The 24103-nt window shown below is 42.3% G+C and overlaps 2 protein-coding genes across 3 annotated transcripts in view; one reads left to right on the forward strand and one right to left on the reverse strand.

Moving 5' to 3' along the window:
- Positions 1-24103, forward strand: part of bop1 (BOP1 ribosomal biogenesis factor) — a 148138-nt gene that overhangs the window by 60929 nt on the left and 63106 nt on the right. The window contains exon 1 of one of the 2 annotated variants that reach the window (XM_048617192.1): positions 6055-6118. The exons of the other annotated variant lie outside the window; for it this stretch is intronic. Coding sequence (XP_048473149.1) covers positions 6104-6118 — 15 coding nt within the window. The 5' untranslated portion in view covers positions 6055-6103. Of the gene's footprint in view, positions 1-6054; positions 6119-24103 lie in introns of those variants that run through there. 2 annotated transcript variants of the gene reach the window in all.
- scxa (scleraxis bHLH transcription factor a) lies at positions 3152-17946 on the reverse strand. The gene is made up of 2 exons (XM_020515181.2): positions 17393-17946; positions 3152-3514 (listed from the first exon to the last, which is right to left on the reverse strand). The coding sequence occupies exons 1-2, from the start codon at positions 17885-17887 to the stop codon at positions 3476-3478; spliced, it is 534 nt and encodes a 177-aa protein (XP_020370770.1). The 5' UTR covers positions 17888-17946; the 3' UTR covers positions 3152-3475.

Below are 24103 nucleotides of genomic sequence, written 5' to 3' on the forward strand. Positions count from 1 at the left end.
TCTCTCTCTCTTGCTCCCACTCCCTTCCATCTCTCTCTCTCGCTCCCTTCCCAGCTCTCTCTCTCGCTCCCGCTCCCATCCCTTCTCTCTCTCTTGCTCCCGCTCCCTTCCATCTCTCTCTCTCTCGCTCCCGCTCCCTTCCATCTCTCTCTCGCCCTCTCCCCTTTCCAATTGACTGACTTCAGTAAAGCTTGGTACGTGTTATGGTACTTGTCTGCTATTTTCCTGACTGAAGATATGCCAATAGTTGGCTTTCCTTCTCAATGTTAGGTTTGATGAACAGTGACTGAATGTAACATTTATTCAACCCCCTTCACCATTGTCGCACAGTGCCACTAGTGTGTACCATCTACAAGATGTGCTATTGTAACTCACCAAGACTCCATTTGAGCTCACCTTCCAAATCCATGAACACTTCCATCTCGAGGACAAGGGGAGCAGATGTATGTAAACACCATCACCGGCAAGTTCCCCTCCAAACTATTCAGCAGCCTGAATTGGAACTGTATTGCTGTTCCTTGACTGTCACTGGATCAAAATCCTGGAATTGCCCCCCTCACAACACTATGGATTGTAACTTGCTTTTATTCGTGGAATGTGGGCTTCACTGACTAGGCCAGCACTTACTGATTTTTTTTTAAAATACACTTGTGGATATGGGTATCTCTGGCTTGTCAGCATTTGTTGCCTGCCCCAAGTTGCGCTTGAGTGTTCCGTGAATTAACTTAAAAATGTTATACAGTCTTTCTCCTCCTACCTGATCACTCCCAAAATGCCTAGAATTTAAAACTGTTTCACAGTAGGCCTTCATTGCGGCGTGTCCTATGTTAACTGCATCTCAGAGTGATGGGTTTGAGGTTCAGAGGGAAAACTCGAGGGAGAATGGGGATCTAGTGGCAAGTTGTATATATTTAGCTGCAGCAGCTTCTGTTGCAACTTGGGAGCAGTTCACCTGTCAGACAGCTGATGTCTGGTGATATAGAGAGAAACATCTAATACAGAAAGCCAAATCTTGAAAGAACAACTACAAATGTTTTTGTGAGGAGAGAATATTATGAGCATCGCAAGCCGGAATGCAAATTGGCAATGCATCTGTAACTTCTCTTAAACTCTTGTTCAGCTGTCCTTTTGTATCTGGTCTAGCTGTTGCTGGCACACGTTGCCTTTAAAGTTACGGTATGCAAAGCTTTTTTTTTAGGAAAGTGACCATCTCCCAAGGCAAATTTGTGCGCACACTTCTGCCACCATGGTGCAGTTTACAAATAATCCTCCAGAAAAATGTCAGGGTTCCTTGTGTAACAATGATCATTTCCAAATAATCACAGTAATCAGCGATTTCACCTTACATTCATCAAGATCATTTAAGCCCACAGTTATTGCAAGTGCCAGGTATCTCACTGTGCCGTAAGTGAACCGCATCTTGATCTTATTCATGAGGGATATTATGAAGAGACTTCCATCATATCTTTCACTAGTTGAAACAGCAGTCAGCACCTCTTACTTTTGTTGGCTTCTCGCTTGGTCATCACTTGTCTATCAATGTTCTTCAGCTTGCTGCTTCGTCTAGATATAAATACAACTCCCACATTTTCATTGCTCATGTCAAACACTCTTCCCTTCAATAAATCTTAACTCTCAATTGAAAAAGGTAAAATCTGTTCCAAAACTAGGATATCTAAAATAGAGGCTTATTAGAATGGGAGGGTCAGTGTTCATTTAAATACAATGAACAGCTTGAGTTTGGCAGAAGGGATAGGGAGAGGAAATTATAAAATTAGTAGCATTGTTTGAAAAGTGTGTGAGGGTAGAAGGACTTGAGGGTGCCGGGGGAGGTTGATGTAAACTGATCTTTGAAGGTGACAGGAAGAATTGAAAGTGTGCTGAACCTTGCAAGAGCCCTGTATTTGTTTTGGTAGAACCTTTGATCAGAAGATGAACTCTATTTATGTAATTTTTTTCATTCTGGAGGCTAGGTGCTAGCATGGACTGGGGTGAAAGCATTGTAATTCTGAACTTTTTATTCCTTTATTTTTCTACTTTATTCCTATGATTTTGTATTTTTCTGATTTATTCCTAAGAATCTGTACCTAGATACCTTTGTACCTAAGGTGGTGCCATAAGCAGTGATTTGTAAACTTCTTACTGTACTTCTATGAGTATATGTGACAATGAAGATAGTTCTAGTTCTATAAAGTGCCCAATGCGATGTTAGCTCCCAATGAGAATACCGTGACCTCTCTTGGTCAGTATAGGAAGGAATGCGGGTCCTTGAGAGAGTGCAAAAGAGATTGACCAGAGTGGTTCCTGGGAGAAGGGATTTTAGTTACGAGATTAGGTTGGAGAAACTGATGTCATTCTACTTGAAGCAAGAGAGATTGAGGAGAGATTGAGGTGGAAAGCTCCTCCTTTTAGCTGATGACACAAAGATTAATGTATAGTGATTTAATGCTTTGGCCAAGAGATGCAAGTGGAATGTGAGGAAGAACTTCTTTTGACAGCGAGTGGTAATGACCTGGAACTTGCTCCCTATGAGTGTGGAGGAAGTGGAAATGATCAATGAGGTCAAATAAAAATTACCTGAGGACTTGTAGGAAGTTAACCCTGCAGTGTTACAGGATTCGAATGAGAATGAAGGGACCCAGCATAGGCTCAATGTACAGAATAGTCTCTGCCTTTTCCATAATATACAATAAATGTAAATTTTCTAAGAAGACTCAATCCTAGTAACATTGAAAGAATTCTTCACATACTGGCAGTATTGAAGAGATTGGGGGCTACCTCTGGAAATTCACATTTCATAGACGATGAGAAGCCCGCTGATTCACGCACAGTGAAATCACTGAGGCAGGTGAAGAGGAGAGAAGGTACAATATCATTTTTCACAAACACTGCAGATTTGTTGAGATTTGAACTTGTGACCTCTTGGGGTCTTGGGCAATGCCAGAATCATAATTACATCCCAAATATACACAGGACAAGACCGAGTGTTGAGATTTTTATTTTATATACAAAATTGCTATTTTATATTACATACTTATTACATGACAAACCGACATGGGATGAAAAAGTTAATCATGTACTGAAAGTTTCTTTGCAGTGCTTGAAGCCACTTTTTGTAGTTTTGTCGCATTTTGATTTTGTATTTCCTCCTTGGTACCAGCTATCGGTTCAGCTGTGTTGGCAGTGCGGCTGCGTGCTGGCATCTTTCTTTGCAAAGGAGCAAGTTGGGAACTCTAGCCCATCTCTGGAGTCTTTGCTTGGCCTCCGCTAATTTTCTTTAAAACTCTGAGTACAGGAACGCCCAAGTGTCAAGGTATTGCATTCATCTTTTGCACTGCTGCAGATTTTTGTAATTGTCCTCAACATGCTCCTTATTTATTTTCTTTCCCTTCCAGTGGCTGCAATCTTGAGTACTGCTCCTCCTAGTCTGCCACTAGCTTGCAAAGTCCGTGGGTCACATCATTGTTAATGTTGGTTAACTTCGAATCGTGCTCTTTCTGTCTCGGTCTTTGTTCTGCAGGAAGAAAAGAAATCTGATTTAAACAAAAGTGCTGGAGAAACTCAGCATGTCTGGCAACAATTGTGGAGAAGGAAACAGTTAATATTTTCAATCCAGTATGACTCTTCAGATCTCATGGATTTAAACTTGTCATCATTTAGGTGTGAGTGTGACTCCTGGATTTTTCGCATTGTTTGCCCTGCTTTATTAAACAACTGGGTTGACAAAAAAAACTTTGAGTCACTTGAGCTCTAATCTTCCCCCTTGTTTTTGAAGCACCTCATTAAAGCCTCCCCTTTATGTGGCTGGCATCTGTCTAACTTCAAGTTGCATTGGCTACACCTAGAAATATAAAATACGAGTAGGCAATTCAGCCCTTTGAACCTGCTCTGCCATCCAGTATGATCATGCCTGATCATCCAACTCTACTCTGTTCCCACCTTCTCGTGCCTTTTGACCCCATTCGACCGTCTCAAAGCTTGGTTGGCAGTGTCACTTGTACATTTGCTCTTTTTACATGTGAAGGCGATAGGATCTGTTTCTGTAATTAAAGAGACCACTGCTGAACTCTTCATTGTCTGTGTGTGCATGCATGTGTGGAGGGAACACAGATCTTTCCAAAACTAGTCTTAGCATGATGCCCTGTGATTATTTGTCCCTGCTGGGATTTTAAATCTTCTAACCTGCCTCAAGCCCTGTTGTAGTAATCCTGTCTCCACTCCAGCAATGTTTACACTGTCAGGTTTTTGTAGTGTCTGTGGATCAAAGTGCAGTGGCTGCCATCATGCCGCTGAATTTAAGCAATGCCTGGAGTCGAGGCACTAGCTTCACTGCATACTGATTTCTGTTACTGCTGCACTCTCTCATTTCACCGCCTCCCCTGGCCCAGAAAAACCCACTTGCTCTTCAATTTGGTTTTTAATGTTTTTCAAATTCTCCCCACCGCCTGCGCTGTGATTGAGAGGTTTGACAGCTCAGGAAGCTGAGGCTGGAAAAACCACACAGTGAAAAGTCCTATCGCACCTCTTCAGCTTTCAGACATATGTGATGCGTTAGTTTGATTTGTAGCTGCCCAGAAGAATGGAGCTGGAAACTTTTATTTCGCTTCTGCTGGGACTCGGGCGAATTTCATTCAAAAACAAGAGCCTCTCTTTTCATTCCTCACCCTAGCCTGACTGAAGTGTTACTCTGTTGTGCTAAGACTGAAACTGCCAGTTGACTGACTGGTTCCCAGTTCTGTCTCTGATCTGACTGAGCTTGATCATTTTCCCCTCCACTAAACACCAGTTCCGTGCTGGTTAATGGATGCACTGTTGGCTCTCTCCATGCTGACTTTCTGACCCTGGGCCTGCTGTACACACCTGTGTTTAATGGAAGCTGAGATTCATAGAATTTATAGAATCCCTAAAGTGTGGAAACAAGCCCTTCGGTCCAATAAGTCCACACTGATCCTCAGAACGTCCCACCCAGACCCATCCCCCTATAACAAACCTAATCTACATATCCCTGAACACTATGGGCAATTTAGCATAGCCAACCTACCTAGCCTACACATCTTTGGACTTGTGCTTTCTGACAGGGAGGGTAAGTCAAGTCATCTCAGGGACTGCACCCCCTCTCACTTTTGAGATTTTTAATAAACAAAGAAATTTTTAATACACAGATGGCAGAGATTTTATTTTGTTTGTTGTTAGTATCTGAGCATTAGTGGGTAGGCCAGCATTTGTTACCCACCCCCTACCTGCCATCAAAGGTAGTGAGGTGTCTTTTTGAACCGCTGGAGTGCATGGGATGCAAGAAGGGAGTTCAGTGGTTTTGACCCCAGCGATCCATCTCATGTTAGTAGGTGTATGTACGCCACATGGACTGCAGTGGATCGGTCACCACTTAACCAGCGCTTTCTCAAAGGGCATGGACAATAACTGCTGGCCCAGCCAGCAGCACTTACATCCTGTGAAATAACTTAAAAGTGTTGAAAAGACTTTTCAGCAGACTCTAATTTAAAACCCAATTGTGTGGCACCCACACGGCACTTAAGTGTAGCTTCTAAGACTGACACTGCCCTTTTTTTATAGGCCTCTTCAGCTTCACTGTTTTTCAAAGCAATGTGGTGGGGAGCTCCTAGTGGTGATATAAGCACCTCTGCATCAGGAGCAGTTTTTTTTCTTCTGTCTCAATGCACCATAACTGCACAGAATGGCTTTGTTACTCTGCTTGCAAATAACACTTCAGTAACATAATCCATAGTAATGAGAGTAGGAACTTAATGTGTCATAGATAATTGTTTATTGCACCCTAATAGCTGGGCAGTGGATTACTTTGGAAGTGTAGTGGGTTCCATTTAAATGTGACAACCACATTTAATTTCTATTTTCCCAGAATCAGCAGTGTTCCTAATGACTCATGCATTTATTTATGGACGTGTTAGTTGAAGAGACACATGCTGTCCGATGCACCAAAAGAGTCCTCAAGAAGTTGAATTTTTGACATGTATCCCCTCAGAGATGGGGCTTCAGTATAATGACTTGGTGCAGCACTGGAATGTCGGCCTGAATTATACTCCAGTTTGGGAACTGAAACCAAATATTTTGATACTCGGGAAGCATGTTCCCAAATGAGGTAAACCAGTGGGGGAGTATAGTGGTCACTCATCATAAATATCAGTTAGTTCATGTATATGTCTTTTCACTCATGCCCAGAGGTTTACAGTAGATATTTTGCTGAGCAAGTTATGAAATTGATTTAACAAATTTGGTCAGTTATGATCTGATACTAGACTGTGGAAAGTTGCAGAGCTATCTTTGGAAAACCTAACTGGTTCATCAACATCTGCCACCTATGACCTATATTAGTCTCACAGTACAGTCTTAATTCTTAAAAACTTCAAAGCAACTGTTCACTGGAGTATAGGAGGTTGAGGGATGACCTTATTGAGATCGTAAAATCATGAGGGGCATAGAGGTGAATAGCAAGGGTCTTTTCTCTAGGATTGGGAGTTCAAAACTAGGGGCATATTTTTAAGCGAGAGGAGAAAGATTCAAAAAGAACATGGGGCAACTTTTTTTACACGGTAGTTCATGTCTGGAATGAACCGCCAGAGAAAGTGGTGGATGCAGATACAGTTAGTGTTTAAAAGACATTTGAATAAGTACCTGATTAGGAAAGGTTTGGAGGGATATGGGCCAAGTGCAGGCAGGTGGGGCTAGTTTGGTTTGGGAACGTTTTTGGCATGGTTGGATTGAAGGGTCTGTTTCCATGCTATATGACTTTATAATTGGGACCACTCTAACTACTGCCAAACCAGCATCCACCATATTCCAATCATAAATATTTTTGTATGTCAGTATTGGATACTTTATTAGGGAAAAGATCCACACTTTCCCAAAGTTTTTCATCTTGCACTGTTTGAGACAAATGCATGAATGTCAAATTTTAAATGATCAGTAGTATTTATGCTACTTTTATTAAAATAAGAGAGACACAGGATCCTGCTGCAAAGCAAAGGGAATAGGTTCAAGCATTGTGTGGTTCAAGCATTGTGTGTTTTTGAGTGACCTTGCTAGCTTTCTCCATGGCAATATCTTGGCCAGTCAGATTTGACTTGCCAACCAATTAGTATCATCTTCTCCCATAATATAAATTGTTGCAATCATTTGAAATTTGACATTTTTGCATTGTCCCAATTGATGAGTCCAAGATAAAAAGCTTCTGCAATGTGCTCTCTTTTCAGCAAGAGTTCAGTTCTACAGTTCTTCAGTTCAGATCACTGCTCCAGAGGGACTTACCTCGAAACTGAGCGTACTGTTGCTGTGGAGGTGGGAAAGGGGTGTTAAAGGGAATTACCTGAGCTACGTTACTGAATGACACAGTGAACATAATCTACTCCTCAGTTTCCTACCAAGGAACTTCACTGCAGAATAACGCCTTGAATCCATCTCTCATCACTGACAGCCTGCCTTGTAACCGTACTTTAAACTTTTATTCCAAGTTTCTAAAAAAACAAAATTCTGCCATAATTTTCCTGTCTGTTTTACTTGACCGTATGCCAGAGTTAACTTGCGGCTAAGTAAAGCGTTGGTGCTTCTGAACTGGCCCTACCTACCTTTGTTTCTGTTGTGTCTGAATTTTAAAGAGGTCTGTAACAATTCAGGGGCAGCAGGAGGGATGCAGTGTTAGGGTGGCTGTGCTAAATTCACTTACTTGTTCACAGATAGAGATAGTCTCTCTGTAATTTCTTGCTAAAGTATTATTTTAATTGTGTCAAGTTTTTGCTCCTGTTACTTAGGATGGGGTTGATGCTGCTGGTAGTGTTTCTGTAGTGGCATAGGGGACATGGCATGTATAGGAGAAATTACTTGAGTGTCGTAGCAGGTGGTGGGTGAAAGGAGGCCGTAGAGGGAACTTTTCAGCTCAACCCAGATGCAGGGTAAACAATTTTAAGAAGACTTCTCTTGCATCTCAATTTTTATTTGAGAATACTGACATTGCTGAATATGTCAAATAAAATAAAAATACTACTGGATGTCTGAAATCTGAAATAAGCACAGAGATACTAGATAAACTCAGCAGGTCTGGCAATATCTGTAGAAGGAGAAGCAGAGTTAACATTTTGAGTCTGGTATGACTTCTTCAGAACCAGAAGAGTCGTATTGGACTCAGTGTTAACTCTGTTTTGTTCTCCACAGACGCTACCAGGCCTGCTGAGCTTCTCCAGCACTCTGTTTGTGTGTGTTAAGTATGTGCTTAGTTTGTGTGTTTGTCTGAAATATATATGAGCTTTTGGTTGTACATGGCACTTCACTGTCATTTATTAACTTGTTTCTGTCTGCACTATGAGCAGAGAAATTAAGTAATGATTCACATTGCTGACCCTTCATCAAAATGAAGGATCATTGAGCTGAAACATAATTTCTAGTTTCCCTCTCCAAGGAGGCTGCCTGACCTGCTAAGCATTTCCAGTATTCTGTTTTCAGTCAGCACCAAGCTGGCGTCAGTCAAGGATCACTTACTGACCCAGCCTGACTAAAGATGGTTGGTTTACCAGAATGATTCCTGGAATGACAGGACTGACATATGAAGAGAAACTCAATCGGTTAGGATTATATTCACTCCATTTTAAAAGAATGAGGGGGAAATTTCATAGAAACCTATAAAATTCAAGCAGGACTAGACCGGGTAAATGCAGGAAGGGTTTTCCTGATGATCAGGGGGTCCAGAACCAGGGGTCACAGTTTATGGAAAGGGAGAAGTACATTTAGGACTGGGATGAGAAATTTCTTCACTCAGAAAGTGGTAAGGCTGTGGAATTCTCTGCCTCAAAAAGCAATTGAGGTTAAAACATTGAACGTTTTCAAGAAGGAGCTAGATAGAAGTCCTGGGGCTACAGTGACCAAAAAGTATGGGGAGGAATCCCGAACAGGTACAGAGTTGGATGCTCAACCCTGATCATATTGAAAAGTAGAGCAGACATGAAAGGCCAAATGGCCTTCTCCTGCTGCAGTTTTCTATGCTTCATTTCAGGAAGGATCTTGGTGAACCAACTGGATTGTTACTAATGTCCACTGTTACTAGAACCAGCTTTGCATTTTTAGAAGAGAATTCAAATTCTCCAACTGCCATTGTGAGCTTTGAATTTGTATCCACTTGATTAATAGGCCAGTAACAACCATTACACCTCCTTCCGATGAGGTGAACGTGGCAAATGTTGAGAGAGATGGTAGAAGGAAACCCATTCAAACCACTAGGAGCACCCAATGTGTCATGCAGCGAGTTGTATTTTTCATGTTACCATGTCTCACCTAAAACAGTTCCCCTCTGAATGCTCATCACTCTGTGTAGCTGCTCCCAGTAATAGCTAGAGCAGGGGCTCAAATGTGAGCAATGTTTTGGATATTCTCTTTACCTGGCTTATCACCACTGTAAGTTTCAAACTTGAATGTAAAACTGAAACAGGTCAGCCTGACAGGTTTAAGGTTTCTGTGGAAAAGCAATGTCTGAGGATCTATTGCAGGCCTTTTGAGGGGTCTCAGGTAAAGGGGAAATTCCTGTTTCTGCAGGCAGTCCTGCGTTATTATAGTCTATGAATGATATGTAGACAGCTCATCAGAAGGAAGGGAGTTAGTTTAATGTGTCAGTTGTGATTTCCAGTTTGAAATGTGCTACTGTATTTCTGCTGAATGGGGCAGGGTGGGGCTCAGGTGGGGTGGGATCATGCAGCAGAGTATTATGTTTTTAACAAGCTGGTATATCCTTTGCCTGAGTCCAGCTATTTTCTGCTTCTCTTCGGGTTAGTAAACAATGTCCTAGCAAGCATATTACGAAAAGCAGCTGATCTCGCAGTTAATCACATCACCTCATGAACCTTGTGAGATGGAAGTTTGCGATGTTTATTGCTTGAAGCTGGAGGTGGCATTAATCAAGGCGTCTTATTCAATTTTCAAACGGTTGGGCACTTGGACTTTTTTGGAAGTGTGTTTCTGGACTTTCTTTGCATTATTCAATGATGCAGCTCAGAGGTGTGGATGGGGGGACAAGGGGAGGATGTGGCTGAAGGTGGCGAAGACCTAGTGTTTGGCCTTTGCCAGGTCAATTGATAATCATACAGTACAGAAGAGGCCTTTCAGCCCATCAAGTCTGCACTGACAAAACTACTCTAAATCTACACTAATCCCACTTTCCAGCACTTGGCCCATAGCCTTGAGTGTTATGACATGTTATTCAAGGCTTTTTGAAAGCTGTCAGGTTTCCCACTCGACTTCCCTTCCGGGCAGTGCATTGCAGATTCTCACCACTCTCTGGGTGAAATGTTTTTCTTCAAATCCCTCTTAACCTCCTGCCTTAACCTTTACAAATATGCTGCTCTTACTTTTTCTTTATTCGTTGTGGGATGAGCATTAGCATTTATTGCCTAGAGGGCAGTTCAGAGTCAACCACATTGCTATGGGTCTGGAGTCACACGTAGGCCAGACTAGGTAAGGATGGCAGTTTCCTTCCCTAAAGGAACCAGATAGGCTTTTCCGACAATGGATTCACGATCGTCATTAGATTCTTAATTCCAGATATTTTTATTGAAGTCCAATTCCACCATCTGCTGTGGCGGGATTTGAACCCGTGTCTCCAGAACGTTATCTGGGTCTCTGGATTAACAGTTCAGCGATTATACCACTAGGCTGTCGTCTCCCCTTTGTTGACCCTTCAACTAAGAGAACAGCTGCTTCCTGTCCATGCCCCTCATAACCTTATACACCTCAATCAGCCTTTCAGCCTTCTCTGCTCTAAAGAAAACCACACAAGCTTATCCAGCCTCTCTTCAGAACTGAACATCCTCGTAGATCAACTCTGCACTCCCTCCAGTGCAATCACATCTTTTCTATAGTACAGTGACTAAATAATGCTAAATGAAAATAGAAAGAACTGTGGATGCAGTAAATCAGAGACAAAGATAGAAATTTGAGCTTTTCCAGCAATTTCTATCTTTGACTAAATAAAGCTATCTTGCAACAAAACAAAATGTACAATGGATTACTGAGAATTATACTCCATAGAGTGTCATGTAATGACTGTATTGAGTTGGCCATTATTTTGCTACAAAAAGATGATTTGAAGCTTCAGGACTGTCTAGAAATTTACACCCGTTACCAACCTCATTCAGCCAGCTGTACCTATGCTGACTGTCTGAAAGAAGAACACTTTTTTTTCTTCCCTGCCCCTCTTAAATTATTTTTTGAATATTTATCATCTTTCTATGAAATCTCCTCTTGCCTTTCTCTGCTCGGGTGGAATTTTTCCTGATTTTGAGTTATTTTGATGAGGGAGCAGAGCTGATGGTATTGTGGTTTATGAGATGTGCGTGAAGTTCTAAAAGACCTTTTTGTTTCAAAAGTGTCGCATAATAAACTTGGCAGCTGTGACAAAGTTGAAGCCTTTGGAATAAAAAGAACAGTGGCAGCGTAGATATGAAATTCCCTGAGTAACAAGAAATAGGGGGTAATGGTGAACAGTTTTTGGAGTGGAGGAAGGTGAGTAGTTGGATTCCTCCAGGGTTTGTGTTAGCTTTGTGTTTTTCTTTGGTGTGTATGACAATCTGAAAACTTACAGATGCCACAAAATGTTTGAAGTATTTTGAGGAGGGGAGACAATTTAAAATAAATGGTACAATATTAAGGGTGCAGGAGCAGAGGTGCTTAGGGAGAATATCTCTGGATAAGTAATTGGAGGTGACAGGCTGGTTGAGAAATCAGTTAATATGGGATATGAGATCCTGGGCCTTACAAAAAGGGGTGTAGAGTACAAACTCAAGGGAAGAAGTTGTGAAGCTTCTAAAACAAAACACTGGTTGGTTTTTAACTGAAGTTTCATTTCCAATTCTGGGCACCACACTTTTGGAAAGATGTGAAGTCTTTAGAGGAAATGCAGACAAAAGTTTCAGGATGGTTCCAGGGTTAGGGTATTTAGCTAGGTGGAATAAAAAATTTGGGGTACTTTTTAGAAAAGAAGGTTGAGAGAAGATTTGATCAAGCTGCTCAAAATCCTGACTGGTTGTTGCAAATTAGCTAGAGGACCTGTTCCAATTGGGTGAAGGTTGAGAACCAGAAGACCGGGATTTAAAGTAGTTTGCAAAAGTTGATTGCACAAAACCTCTTCTTTACTCGACGAATAGTTTGCATCTGAATGCATTACCTAGGAGAGATGATAACGGCATGTCTTTCCGAAGGGAATTGAATAATTATCCTAACAGCAAATAATTACGGGGCTACTCTCAAAATAAGGAGGGGGCTCAATGAGTCCCTCTCTTTCAGAGACAAGACACTGACCTTGAGGGGCCTACTGGTATCATCCTGTTCTCTGGCCACTCTATGATTCAGAGGTGTGGTGATGCTTTATAAACTACAATATTCTTTTGTGCTTCTTGCACAAATCTAACTTCCACTGGCTTGAATGGCAAGAGGCTGAGAATCTGCTACAGAAACTAGTGAAATTCTACCTTGTCAGCTGCTGCAAACTTCATTTTTAAGATCTTCATTGGATGTGGACATCCCTGGCTGGACCAGCAATTATTGACCACCCCTAGCTGCTACGGAGAAGATGACAGTGTGCTGCTTCCTTGAACGACTGCAGTCCATTTGGTGTAGGTTGACCCACAATACCATTGGGAAGGGAGTTCCAGGATTTTGACCCAATGACACTGTAAGACTGGTAATATATTTCTAAGTCAGGATGGTGAGAGGCTTGGAGGGTAATTTGCAAGGGGTGGTGTTCCCGTGTATCTGCTGCACTTTGTATGAAAGTGGTCGTGGGTTTGGAAGTTGCTGTCTAAAGAGCCTTGGTGAATTTCTGTAGTATATCTTGTAGATAATACACATTCCTGTGACTGAGTGTTTGACCGAGTCCATCACAATGTTTGTGGATGTGATGTCTACAAAGCAGGCCACTTTGTCCTGGATGGTGTCAAGTTTTATAAGTGTGGGTGGAGCTGCACCCATCCAGGCAAGTGGAGAGTATTCCATCACACTCGTTGTGCCTAGTAGATGGCTGATAGCCCTTGAAGTTGCAGGAGATGAGTTACTCTCTGCCGTAACTGGGTAACTAACTTTTGTTGTTGTCACCAATCATCCTGTTTAGTAAGACAGAGATCGATATCTCTAGATGGATACATGGGATAGAGCTTCCGGTCAAACCCGTCTGGTGTTGGAGAGATTTGGTTATTGGCAGACTTCAAGATAGTATGTAACAAAAGTTACAGTTCAACAATTTTGGAACACAGGATGTCACTGAAAAGCAGAGCTGCTTAATTTTGACCCTTGAGTTTTGCCCACTTTGCCTGCAAGTGTATCTAAGGGTATATTTAGCTGTTGCACTTTAATCAAGCTGGAGAAGTTTTGGGGGTTTTCTGCTGCTTTGGGGAATGTGCATGAGTAGATGACTGAAATATACCATGGATTGAAAATCAAACCTTGCATTGTGGTATTTTAATCAACCTGTTTGGATATGTTATGACATACATCTAGGACAGGCAGGACTTGAGCTAGGGCTCAGATGCTGCCATTGCACCACAAGAGCCCTTAAAAATTGCATTGTAGGCGTTCTTAGACACTGGATGCCTCCAAGCACTGAAGCCGATGAAGTACTTCTGAAGTATAGTCATTGTAATGTAGAAAACGTGGCAGCCAGTTTAGTAAGTGTTATGTTATTTGATAAATTGGTATTGGCTGGATAACCCATTGCTGTTATGTTTATTTGAGGGTTAAATATTGGCCAGGGCACCTGCTCTTGTTTGAAATAGTACTGTAGGACTTCCTTTTATGTCTTCAGTTTCAGTTAATGTTTCATCTGAAAGACAGCAACTCCAACAGTACTGAGTTCCCTCAGCACTCCTTCAGTGCTGTGGTCCTGGGAGGTGGTTCAGAATTAATTTATGCACCCTAAAACTTATTTCCATGGAGAAAAAGTCTGGTGTGCTGTCTCTGTTCAGAATGACATGCATGACAGAGATTGGATTAAATGGTGAAGGCTAAGCTTTTAATTACTGTAGCACTGTCAGAGAGGCTGAACTAAATGTTATTCGGACATTTGCGTCCTCTCGCTTTTCCAATCAGTTTTTTTTGACTGGAAATTTTTAAGAGGAATCAACAATGTTTAACAGTTGGTGGTGTTAATGTTGACATCCCAGAAGGTCTGACTGGGGAAATGGCACAGCACTTATTAATTGCACTCGGTCGCAGTAATATTTTCAAAGCCAGTGGGTGAGACTGTTGTTACAGACATTGTCGGTATGTCATTACATGCTTCATATTCCATGATTGAGTAAGATTGTAAACATTCATTGGTCACTTTTGCTCATATGGTGAACTGCTTTCTGAGCAGGGTAGTGAGATGTAATTGCTCAGACACAAACTAGCTCAAAGCTATAACTCAATGTGTCCTCCATGGATTAATTTGTAATTTGCACTAATTGCTGCAATTAATTAGCAGCATTGTTGCTGGTTTTCATACAGTAGTAGTAACGGGGTTGCATAAAATCCAAATCACCCTTTAACCCAATGCATTTTATTAGAGTGATGCACTTTTTACATCTCATCCACAGCAAGACCTAAAACCAATCGAGTTTGAGAAGAACAATCTGGGTAAATACTTTTTTTGAGTTCTAGAACTGACTTAAAATCCTCCATTTCTCAGACTAACATATTTTAATCCTGCCTTAACCTCTTCTTGATTGCTGCATCTATAACTATCCTGATCTCAGAATATAATTCTGCCCTTCATTTCATTTCTCATCTCTCCCCAGCTCCCTCTCCCTCGCGCTCTCTCTCACACACACTCTCACACTCCCCTCTCTCTTTCTTTTCAGACACTACGTAAAAATCTCTTAAACATCTTTTAGACATCCTTCCTCATATCAGCCAATCTATGTCTGTTTTGGTTTGATTCTGACTGTGAATTGGGTTGTTTTTTGACGTTAAAATAGCTGTCTGAAACCATATTATTGAGACATCAACATAGTCGGGAAGCCTGATAAGTTTGCACATTGTTTTTAAAAACAATGCTGATTTATTTTTTTGGAACATTGGATCTTTTGCGAGGCCATGAGTACTTCAATCTCTAGTGTTTATGGGATTTGTGTGGGAGAGACTGGGAAGTGTGCATGAATACAGATCACACCAATATTCTTACTGCATGATCCCAAGAGGTTAACGGTGAGCACTGTCGAGAATCACAAAATGATTCATGAATTCATTCAATACGGAAGAAAGCCGTTCAACCTATTGTGCACGTGCTGACACTTGGTAAGAATAGTTTAACTTGTTCCACTCCATTGTCTTTTTCCTAGTCTGGCAACTTCTCCGTATTTATCCAATTTCCTTCGAAAGTCACTCTAGAATTTGTTTTAGAGTCTGATTCCAAGTCGTGACTTTAAATGGAAAGAAATTTTTTAAATTCAACATACAGCTTCAAAATTCCACAATTCTACCAAGTCAAATGCCTTTTCTTCTTTTTTAATATTCGACTTGCGCTTAGCTGTGAACGGCAAAATTGAAATCTCTCTTTCCTAAAAGCCCTTTTTATGTATTGATGGAGTTTTTCTGCAGTGTGAGGCTTGTATATGTGTACTTGCAGCAGATCACTTCTGTGTTTCACTGTGGATCTACCTATATCTAAATGATTGCTTCTGAATATGTTATTGTGTGAGGTGGGTCATTTATATTTACAGCTAACGAATTAAAGAACCTCCAGTCAGCACTCCAGTCAGAGGTTTGCTCACTCTGTTTTGAGAATAATTCAGACAAATCTACTTTCACACTCCTTTGCCCACCATTTTATCTCTGCAGGAAAAGGTGGCGAGTAAAATTCCCCTTTGTGGTGAAATTCTGGTCTCTATCTGGTTGAAATAGCATTTAGTGGCAAGTGCATACCTGTAATTTAATTTCATTATAAATTTCAAATTATTTGAGTTTCAGTGAGAGCAAAGTGTGTTCTGTAGTGCCTTTCATGCCCTTAATGCAGCACCACCAGCCCCCAACTCACAACAAAAGCATTTCATAGCCAGTTAATTAGTTTAGAAATGCAGTTGCTATTGTTTTGTAGACCAGCCAAATAGTGCACATTAAGATCACATAAGCAGTTAAGGAACTGCCCAGTTAAGCTATGTTTGATATCCTTGAGTGTTAGATTTTAGTCTGGACAACTCTCTCTTTCTTGTCTTTGGGGTCCCAGAACCACCGAAACAGGTAGAATTAGCCCTGGATTCAATCTTACGTACAAAAAAATGGTTTTTGTGAGAGCATAGCACTGACCAGCGTGAGGATGTTTCATCATGGTGAAATTTAGATGGCGATTGTTGTGATCAGTTAGAGGATGGGTGAACAGGTTTGCTGATGTGGTGTGTTTGTACTCTGCTCATGTGGTCTATGTGGCATTGGTATTATTGTTTATCTCAGAATTCTCCCATGGTTTCCAATGCCCTCCAAATCTAACAAGATTGTACATCTTTCTCAACTGCAAGCAATTGCTGTAAGATTTTGATATTTGTTTGAAGCAAGTTGAAGAGAAGATTGACATGCTTTTGAGAGAAATACTGTTGAAATATGATTTCATTTGATGTCCTTGCCAGAGATAAAATAGTTTTAAAAATGTCTTATTTCAAAATAACTTTTCAAAGTGGTCCTGGTGTCTATTAAGTCTGGGCCTCTTTTCAACGGTGAGCAGGCAGGTGGGTCGAAAAGAGTAAATATTAATACCTGCTCTTGTTTTCCTTAGTGTAACGCAACAGTAAAACATTGCCTGTGCTTCACATTATAAATTGCTTGACTCAGCTGCGTATGTAACCATAAATCGCAATAAGCACAACGAATTGAACACACATTTAATTCTGGTATAACACCATTCTGTGTTAAACGGTGGTGGAGCATCCCAGAACTGCAGAAGAAGAATTGAAGTCTTCAGCAGTTGATTTGAAATGGACAATTTTATAAACTGGCCAACCACATTCATTGTGTACTGTTCGACTAAGTGAATTACTACGGTTTAGAAAAGTGGGAAAGGGGATGTTTCGGTTATAGGAAGAAGAGATTTAAATTACTTGCGGTAAGATAGTAATGGATAAACTAGTTGAGTAATTCAGAGTCTTGGGTAAGAGATGAAGTTCTGTAGCTGTATTTAGTTGGAGATGCCCTATATACTAGTGTAACCTCATTAGCGGCATGGACTTTTCAGACAGCTGATTGAAGATGTTACATAGGTGGAAAACTAAATAGAGTACTGGCTGGTCAAGTGTCAAGGCTGCCTCATACATTGTCTGTGCCCAGTCTGACCCAAATGAGAGTTGCCTGACTGCAGGCTAGGACCAGAGCAGACAGTTTTCACAAATCCATGATTGTTAGGAAAGTTTGTACCTACCATTCTCCTCTGGTTGCTCAGACAGAAGGTGCAGATCTGTTTGGGTTGGTTGCTCTCTGTCTCGGTGACCCTGGTGCCAGGGTAGTAGCTGGATGCACTCGTGTGACATGGTTGTCCATCACCAGCCTCTCCCAGGAGCAACACGTTATCCAGGTGTGAGATATAACTGGAAGCCAACCGCAGGGTCTCTATTTTGGACAATTTCCTATCTGCAGGCTCGGTGGGGATGAGGGTCCTAAGTGCTGTGAAAGCCGTGTTGACGCTGTTGGTCCTGTCTCTCTCTCTGGCATTTGCAGCTTGTCTCTGTCTAATGACTCCCGTTACCGTAGCTTTCCTCTTCCTCTTTCCTCCTCCTCCTCCACCATAAGGTCCCAGACTGAAGGATGTCTCCGAACCCGAGCTCTCGCTGTCCAGTTCCTCGTCGCCTTCTGACAGCATGCTGATCTCTGGGTAGAGGCAGCGACTGGGGACTGATCTTAACATGGCAAAGGACATTTCTGCGCGGGTGGGGATTAGTTCACCCAGTGCGTCTCCCTTTGCGTTTTTCCTTTTTAATTTATTTTTTTCTCAAAACTCAGAGAACAAGATCTAACAAAATAAATTTTAACAATTCATACTGAGCTAACCCTCAGGTTCTCATCTCCCTCCCTTTCCCAACAAAGTAATTTTCCTGTTCCTCTGATCTCTGTTTTTCAATTTGTTCTGTCCTTCCACTCTCTGCCTCTAAACTATCCCTTTTCCTCTGTCTCAATACATATTGCTGTATCTTTCTCTGCCTCTCTAACTGTTTCAAGCTTCGCTGAGATCAGGTTTTTATAAGTAGGAGGCGGGACCCAGTCAGAAGGCGTTCTAGGGAGATCCTCTGAAATACTTCTCTCTTATTTTAACCCTTTCCCAGGGCTTCCCTCAGCCCTCTGGCATTTCACGTGCATTTGTAATCACTGACTCAGTTGGAGATATGATAAAATTGCATCGACCATCCTGATCACAGTCTACAAATTCACTTCAAATCAATTATTCTCTTCGTCTCCTCCCACCCCCCCCCCCCCCAACTCAAATAAAAAACCATTAGCTAGTGGTTTAAGAATGAACATTTAATCATAGAATTTTACAGCATATATCGGGCTAGCTGACTTGTATATTTTTTTCCATGAGCTGTCTTGTCTAATCTAATCTGAATTTTCTAGCCCTCAAATTTCTATAATAGATCCATCTTATTACAGCTTTTCTACACCCTCCACGTACACTTTAATATTCTATCCAAATCATTTCACTCCCTCTACCTTTTAATATCCCACCCAGTCTCATCTCACACCTTGTTCCCACTTCCACCAACTCACTAACTGCAGCCTTTAATATCCCAACAGTCTAATCTCACTCTGCTGCTCTCTCTGTATCCTTTAGGATCCTTGTGGCACTGAGCATAACCTAATCTTGGCTTTACCAATTACCAAAGGATCATATTGGTGTCCTGTTCATGGCATGCAGTGGTTGAGTTGAATTACTGAGCAGGTTAAATACAAGTCCCGTCAACCTATGTATCACTGAGTGGCTCAGATGTCACTTGCTGAGTTTTACAATCATTTTCAAATAAATTCTGTGCAGTGCTGTTTCTATACACATACATGCACACATTATTAAATTGTATTAAAGTATATTTTTAAAGTTAATTGTAAAAATGGGATTTAAAATTCTTACTGGGGAATCTGAATCTTGGTTAAGTGTCCCTAATGTGACTGACATGATGGCTCTGTCAGAGTAGTATTAATTTGGGACATATAGAAATTAAGTAGGTTCAGATTATTGTTATTTTTAAAAATCAAATGCTTTCTTCTCAGCTGAAAATATTTTTTGTAGTTTCTAATTGCATGCTTGTTCTCATCTTCGTCATACTGCCTTAGTTCAGATCTTTGACTGCTATCTCTTTCAATTATTTGTGAAATGGCTATATATTTTACAACAATACATGGTTCATCCAGTACATGGTTCTGTGGCTAACTGGATCCAGGCTCTATGATTGTGGGACAGGCCAGTGACACTGGCTTCACCTGAGCATCTTGAATTGGACATAAAAGCATGTGATCAGAGTTCCCAAAGAGAATGGCTACCAGCTTGCATTTGTTTGGAACTTCAGGGGACCATGGATCAGCATTGTGTGATTGACTCATGGTCAGAAAGCTTGCCAGCACTTTGCATTGAGGCTTATGCACCAAAAGAACAAAATCTTGAGTACGTAGGGAGGCACTGAGCTTAGCTCTGATAAGAACTTGGCAGCGTGAGCCAAAAGGGTTAATAATCGGAAGAACCGGATACTGTCCGGTTTTGACACAAACTGGTTTGTTCCTACTCTGGTAATCAGGTTACCAAGTGGCACCAGTGGGGGATCTAATCGGGGATAATTTGGGATCCTGAGAGAGCCAGTCAGTGGGAGAGTAAGGAAATCAGTAATGGGGCTGCTTTTGCGTTGAAACCGCAAAACAATGGAGATTTTACATCTGGGAAAGTCATTGGAATATATGAAATGGTAAGCATTTGGAATGATATCCACTGTGGGAGCTGGACAGTATGGAGTGTGCCTCTCTTTTTAACATTTTGACATCAGAGCAATGTCTGCTGCTCTTCAAAAAAAAAAATTCAAAATGAAGATCCTTTGTAACCTGTGCACTTTATTTGAAGTGACCTCTCTAGAAAGTCTCAGCAAGCTGAGCTGACCTGAGATACTGTGTTTGAAGGACCAGGTTCCGGTGGTCTGTTGCAGACTCTGCTCAGCACCTGTTCCTCTCCGATTCACCACAGTTCCCCTTGGGGACACTATTTAAATAGGCCCAAGAGTCTGACTTTCTTCCTCTAAAGCTCAGTTTTCACATTTGATCTCTTGATTTATGTCTTCCTTGTCTGTCTTTATCTCCACTCCCAAATCTCTTGTTTATCCATGTTTTAGTTTAATTGTTGAGGCAGTGTTCACAGGAATGTTAGTTCCTAGTATAGCAATGCTGCCGCTAACTTGTAGTCATGGGTGCATTTAGCATTTGTAGTATGTCCATTTGAACTGTGTGACGTACCCAGCAGCATTTTTAACAGATTCCATTCATCAAGACTACAGTGAAAGCGTTCTGAGCTGTGTTGGAAGTACGGGTCAGCACCCTGCATCACTGGCGATGGGAGCATTCTGAGCAGGTGAATGGTCATGGTAGCAACTAAAATAAGTCTCCACCTCCAAGAATTACCAGGCTGTGTGGGAATGCCTTCATCTTCAACTCTCCTTCTGTGTCTCTGTCACCATTCTGACGAAGATGCATGTTGCTCATTGCTGCATGATTGTTGCTTCAGAATTCTGAGATACACTCCTTGACAACACTGTGGGAGCACCTTTACCATGAGGTCTGTAACATTTTGAGAAGACAGCCTCTTATCATCGTCTTGAGGGCAACAAGTGTGGGTTTTCTGAGCAACATTTGAGCCTCAGGAATTGGGTGACTGGTGAGAGCAGTGGAAACCTATGTTAGTAAAATGCTTTATTGAGGGTTAACTACTGACGCGGTAACTAGATTCATTGTGCAAATCACTGTCTGCAAGTACCTACTAAATCCTACAAAAGGAGTGGCAGTCTTTCGGTGCCTATGTCTGGTCTGAGTATGTTCATAGATGGATTGCAGCAGTTAAAGAAGGCAGCTCACCACAACTGATTCAAGTGTTCTGAGGAAGAGCCATATCGGACTTGAAATGTTAATTCTGTTTCTCTCTCCACAGATACTGCCAGATCTGCTGAGTTTCTCCAGCATTCTCTGTTTCTTTATGTTCATAGGTGATTGAGAATGCACTGGGATGGTTGATTAGCTTGTCTTGCTTTACTGGAAGCAAGAAAGACTGATTCATTAAAATGACCTTATTATAAGACCATAAGAAGTAGGAGCAGAAGCAGGCCATTCAGCCCATCAGGTCTGTTCCACCATTTAATGAGATCATGGCTGATCTGATAATCCTCAACTGCACTTTTCAACTCCCCTGTCTTTTCCTATATTCCTTGCTGATTAAAAATGTGTCTATCTCAGTCTTGAATATACTTAGTGGCACGGCCTCGATAGCCCTCTGCATTGAAGAATGCCACAGATTCAGTACCCTCTGAGAGAAGGAATTCCTTCTCATCTTTGTCTTGTGGATGATTCCATATTCTGAAATTATGTCCTGTGATGTTAGAATCTCCCACGAGGGGAAACAACTTTTCTGCATCTGTCCTGTCAATTCTCCTAAGAATCTTGTATGTTTCAATAAGGTGGAAGGTGTCATCAACAGTGCTATCAAGCAGCGCCTGCTCAGCAATAACCTACTCAGTGACACCCAGTTTGCTTTCCATTAGCCCACAGTTCTGAAGAAGGGTCACTGGACCCAAAACATAAACTCTCCTTTCTCTCCACAGATGCTGCCAGACCTGCTGAGTTTCTCCACCAATATCAGATTTTGTGGACAATATGCAGATTTGGACTGAAAAGTGGCAAGTAACATTTGAGCCACACAAGTTTTTTTTTTTAATTCACTTGTGGGATGTGGGCATTGCTGGCTGGCCAGCATTTCTTGCCCGTGTCCTACCTTGACTCAGTCTTCTCCCCCCAGTCCAATCCCTACCCACGTACATCCATGAATCATCTGACGCCTTACTCCGGTTTCAAAACTTCGAGTTTACTGCTCCAGCTGCCTCCTCTTTACCATGGATCCCTTTACAATCCCTTTACACAGCCATTCCCCACCAGGAGGATCTTGGGGCTCTCCACTTCTTCCTGGAGCAAAGACCTGAACCATCCCCACCCACCACCACCCTCCTCCGCTTGGCCGAGCTTGTCCTTACCCTCAACAACTTCTCTTTCAACTCCTCTCATTTTCTTCAGGTAAGAGAGGTTGCCATGGGTACCCGTATGGGCCCCAGTTATGCCTGTCTCTTCGTGGGGTATGTGGAACATTCCTTGTTCCAGTCCTATTCCAGCCCCCACCCGCAACTCTTTCTCCGATACATCGATAATATCATCAGTGCTGCTTCCCTCTCTCGTCTGGAATTGGAAAACTTCATCAATTTTGCCTCCAATTTCCACCCTGCCCTCACTTTCACCTGGTCTATCTCTGACTCCTCCCTTCCCTTCTTTGACATTTCTGTTTCTATTTCTGGGGCTAAACTGGCCACTAATATCCATTACAAACCCACTGACTCCCACAGCTACCTGGACTACACATCCTCACACCCGACTTCCTGTAAAGACTCCATCCCATTCTCTCAGTTCCTCCGTCTCTGTTGTATATGTTCAGATATGGCCAACTTCGACAAGGGAGACTCCGAAATGTCCACCTTCTTCCTCACCCAAGGATTCCCCAGCTCCGTTGTCGACAGGGCCCTCAACCAGGTCCAACCCATCTCCCGCACTTCCGCCCTCACCCCTTCTCTTCCCTCCTGCAACGGCGATAGGTTCCCCTTATCCTCACCTACCATCCCACCAGCATCCACATCCAGAAGATCATCAGATGCTATTTCTGCCACATCCAGCAAGATGCCACCACCAGACACATATTCCCCTCCCCTCCCTTGTCCGTGTTCCGTGGAGAGACCGTTCCCTGTAGGAAACCCTGGTCTACACTTCCTTCACTCCCAACACCTCCCACCCACAGCCCCCCACAGCACTTTCCCCTGGAACCGCCGAAGGTGCAACACCTGCCCATTTACCTCCTCCCTCTCCAGTATCCAAGGGCCCAAACATACCTTCCAGGTGAAGCAACAGTTCACCTGCACTTCCCAGAATCTAGTCTACTGCATTTGCTGCTCAGTGTGGTCTCCTGTACATTGGGGAAACGAAGCGTAGACTTGGCAACCGGTTTGCAGAAATCTGTGTTCTGCTCACAAAAAAGACCCTGAACTACCTGTTGCCTGCCACTTCAATGCACCACCCTGTTCCCTGGCCAACATCTCTGTCTCTGGCTTGCTGCAGTGTTCCAGTGAAGCCCAACGCAAGCTGGAGGAACAACACCTCATTTTCCACTTGGGGACCCTGCAGCCCTCTGGACTCCATATTGAGTTCGATAATTTTAGGTCCTAAACTCTCCCATGTCCCAGCCCCCCACCCCACACATCAGGCCTTGTTACCACATAGCCTACCACTACACACCCCTGTTGTTAGTCACTACCAGTCCCCATTAACAACTACTCACCCTCCCAGCCTGATCGTTAGTAACTCCTTTGTCTGTCCAACTGTCTTTCTCTCTCTTTGGGCTCTATCCTATCGTTTACTCCCTACCCCACCCACCTCCCTATTTTCTGCAGATAAACTGACATTTTCCCAGCCACCATCAGTTCTGAGGAAGAGTCACTGGACCCAAAACATTAACTCTGTTTTCTCCTTCACAGATGCTGCTAGACCTGCTGAGCTTTTCCAGCAACTTTGTTTTGGTTCCTGATTTGCAGCATCTGCAGTTCTTTTGGTTTTTATTTCTTGCCTGTCCCTAGTTGCTCTTGAGAAGGTGGTGGTGCACTGCCTTCTTGAATCTCTGCAGTCCACCTGCAGTGGGTTGACCCACAATGTGATTAGGGAAGGAATTGCAGGATTTTGACCCAGTGACAGTGAAGGAATGGTCCCATTTAGCACAGTGATAGTGCCACACAACACAATGAAGGTTATTCTCAATGTGAAGGCAGGACTTTGTCTCCACAAGGACTGTGCAATGGTCACTCTT

The sequence above is a fragment of the Rhincodon typus genome, chromosome 2 (assembly GCF_021869965.1).
Source record: "Rhincodon typus isolate 14 chromosome 2, sRhiTyp1.1, whole genome shotgun sequence".
Taxonomy (NCBI): domain Eukaryota; kingdom Metazoa; phylum Chordata; class Chondrichthyes; order Orectolobiformes; family Rhincodontidae; genus Rhincodon; species Rhincodon typus.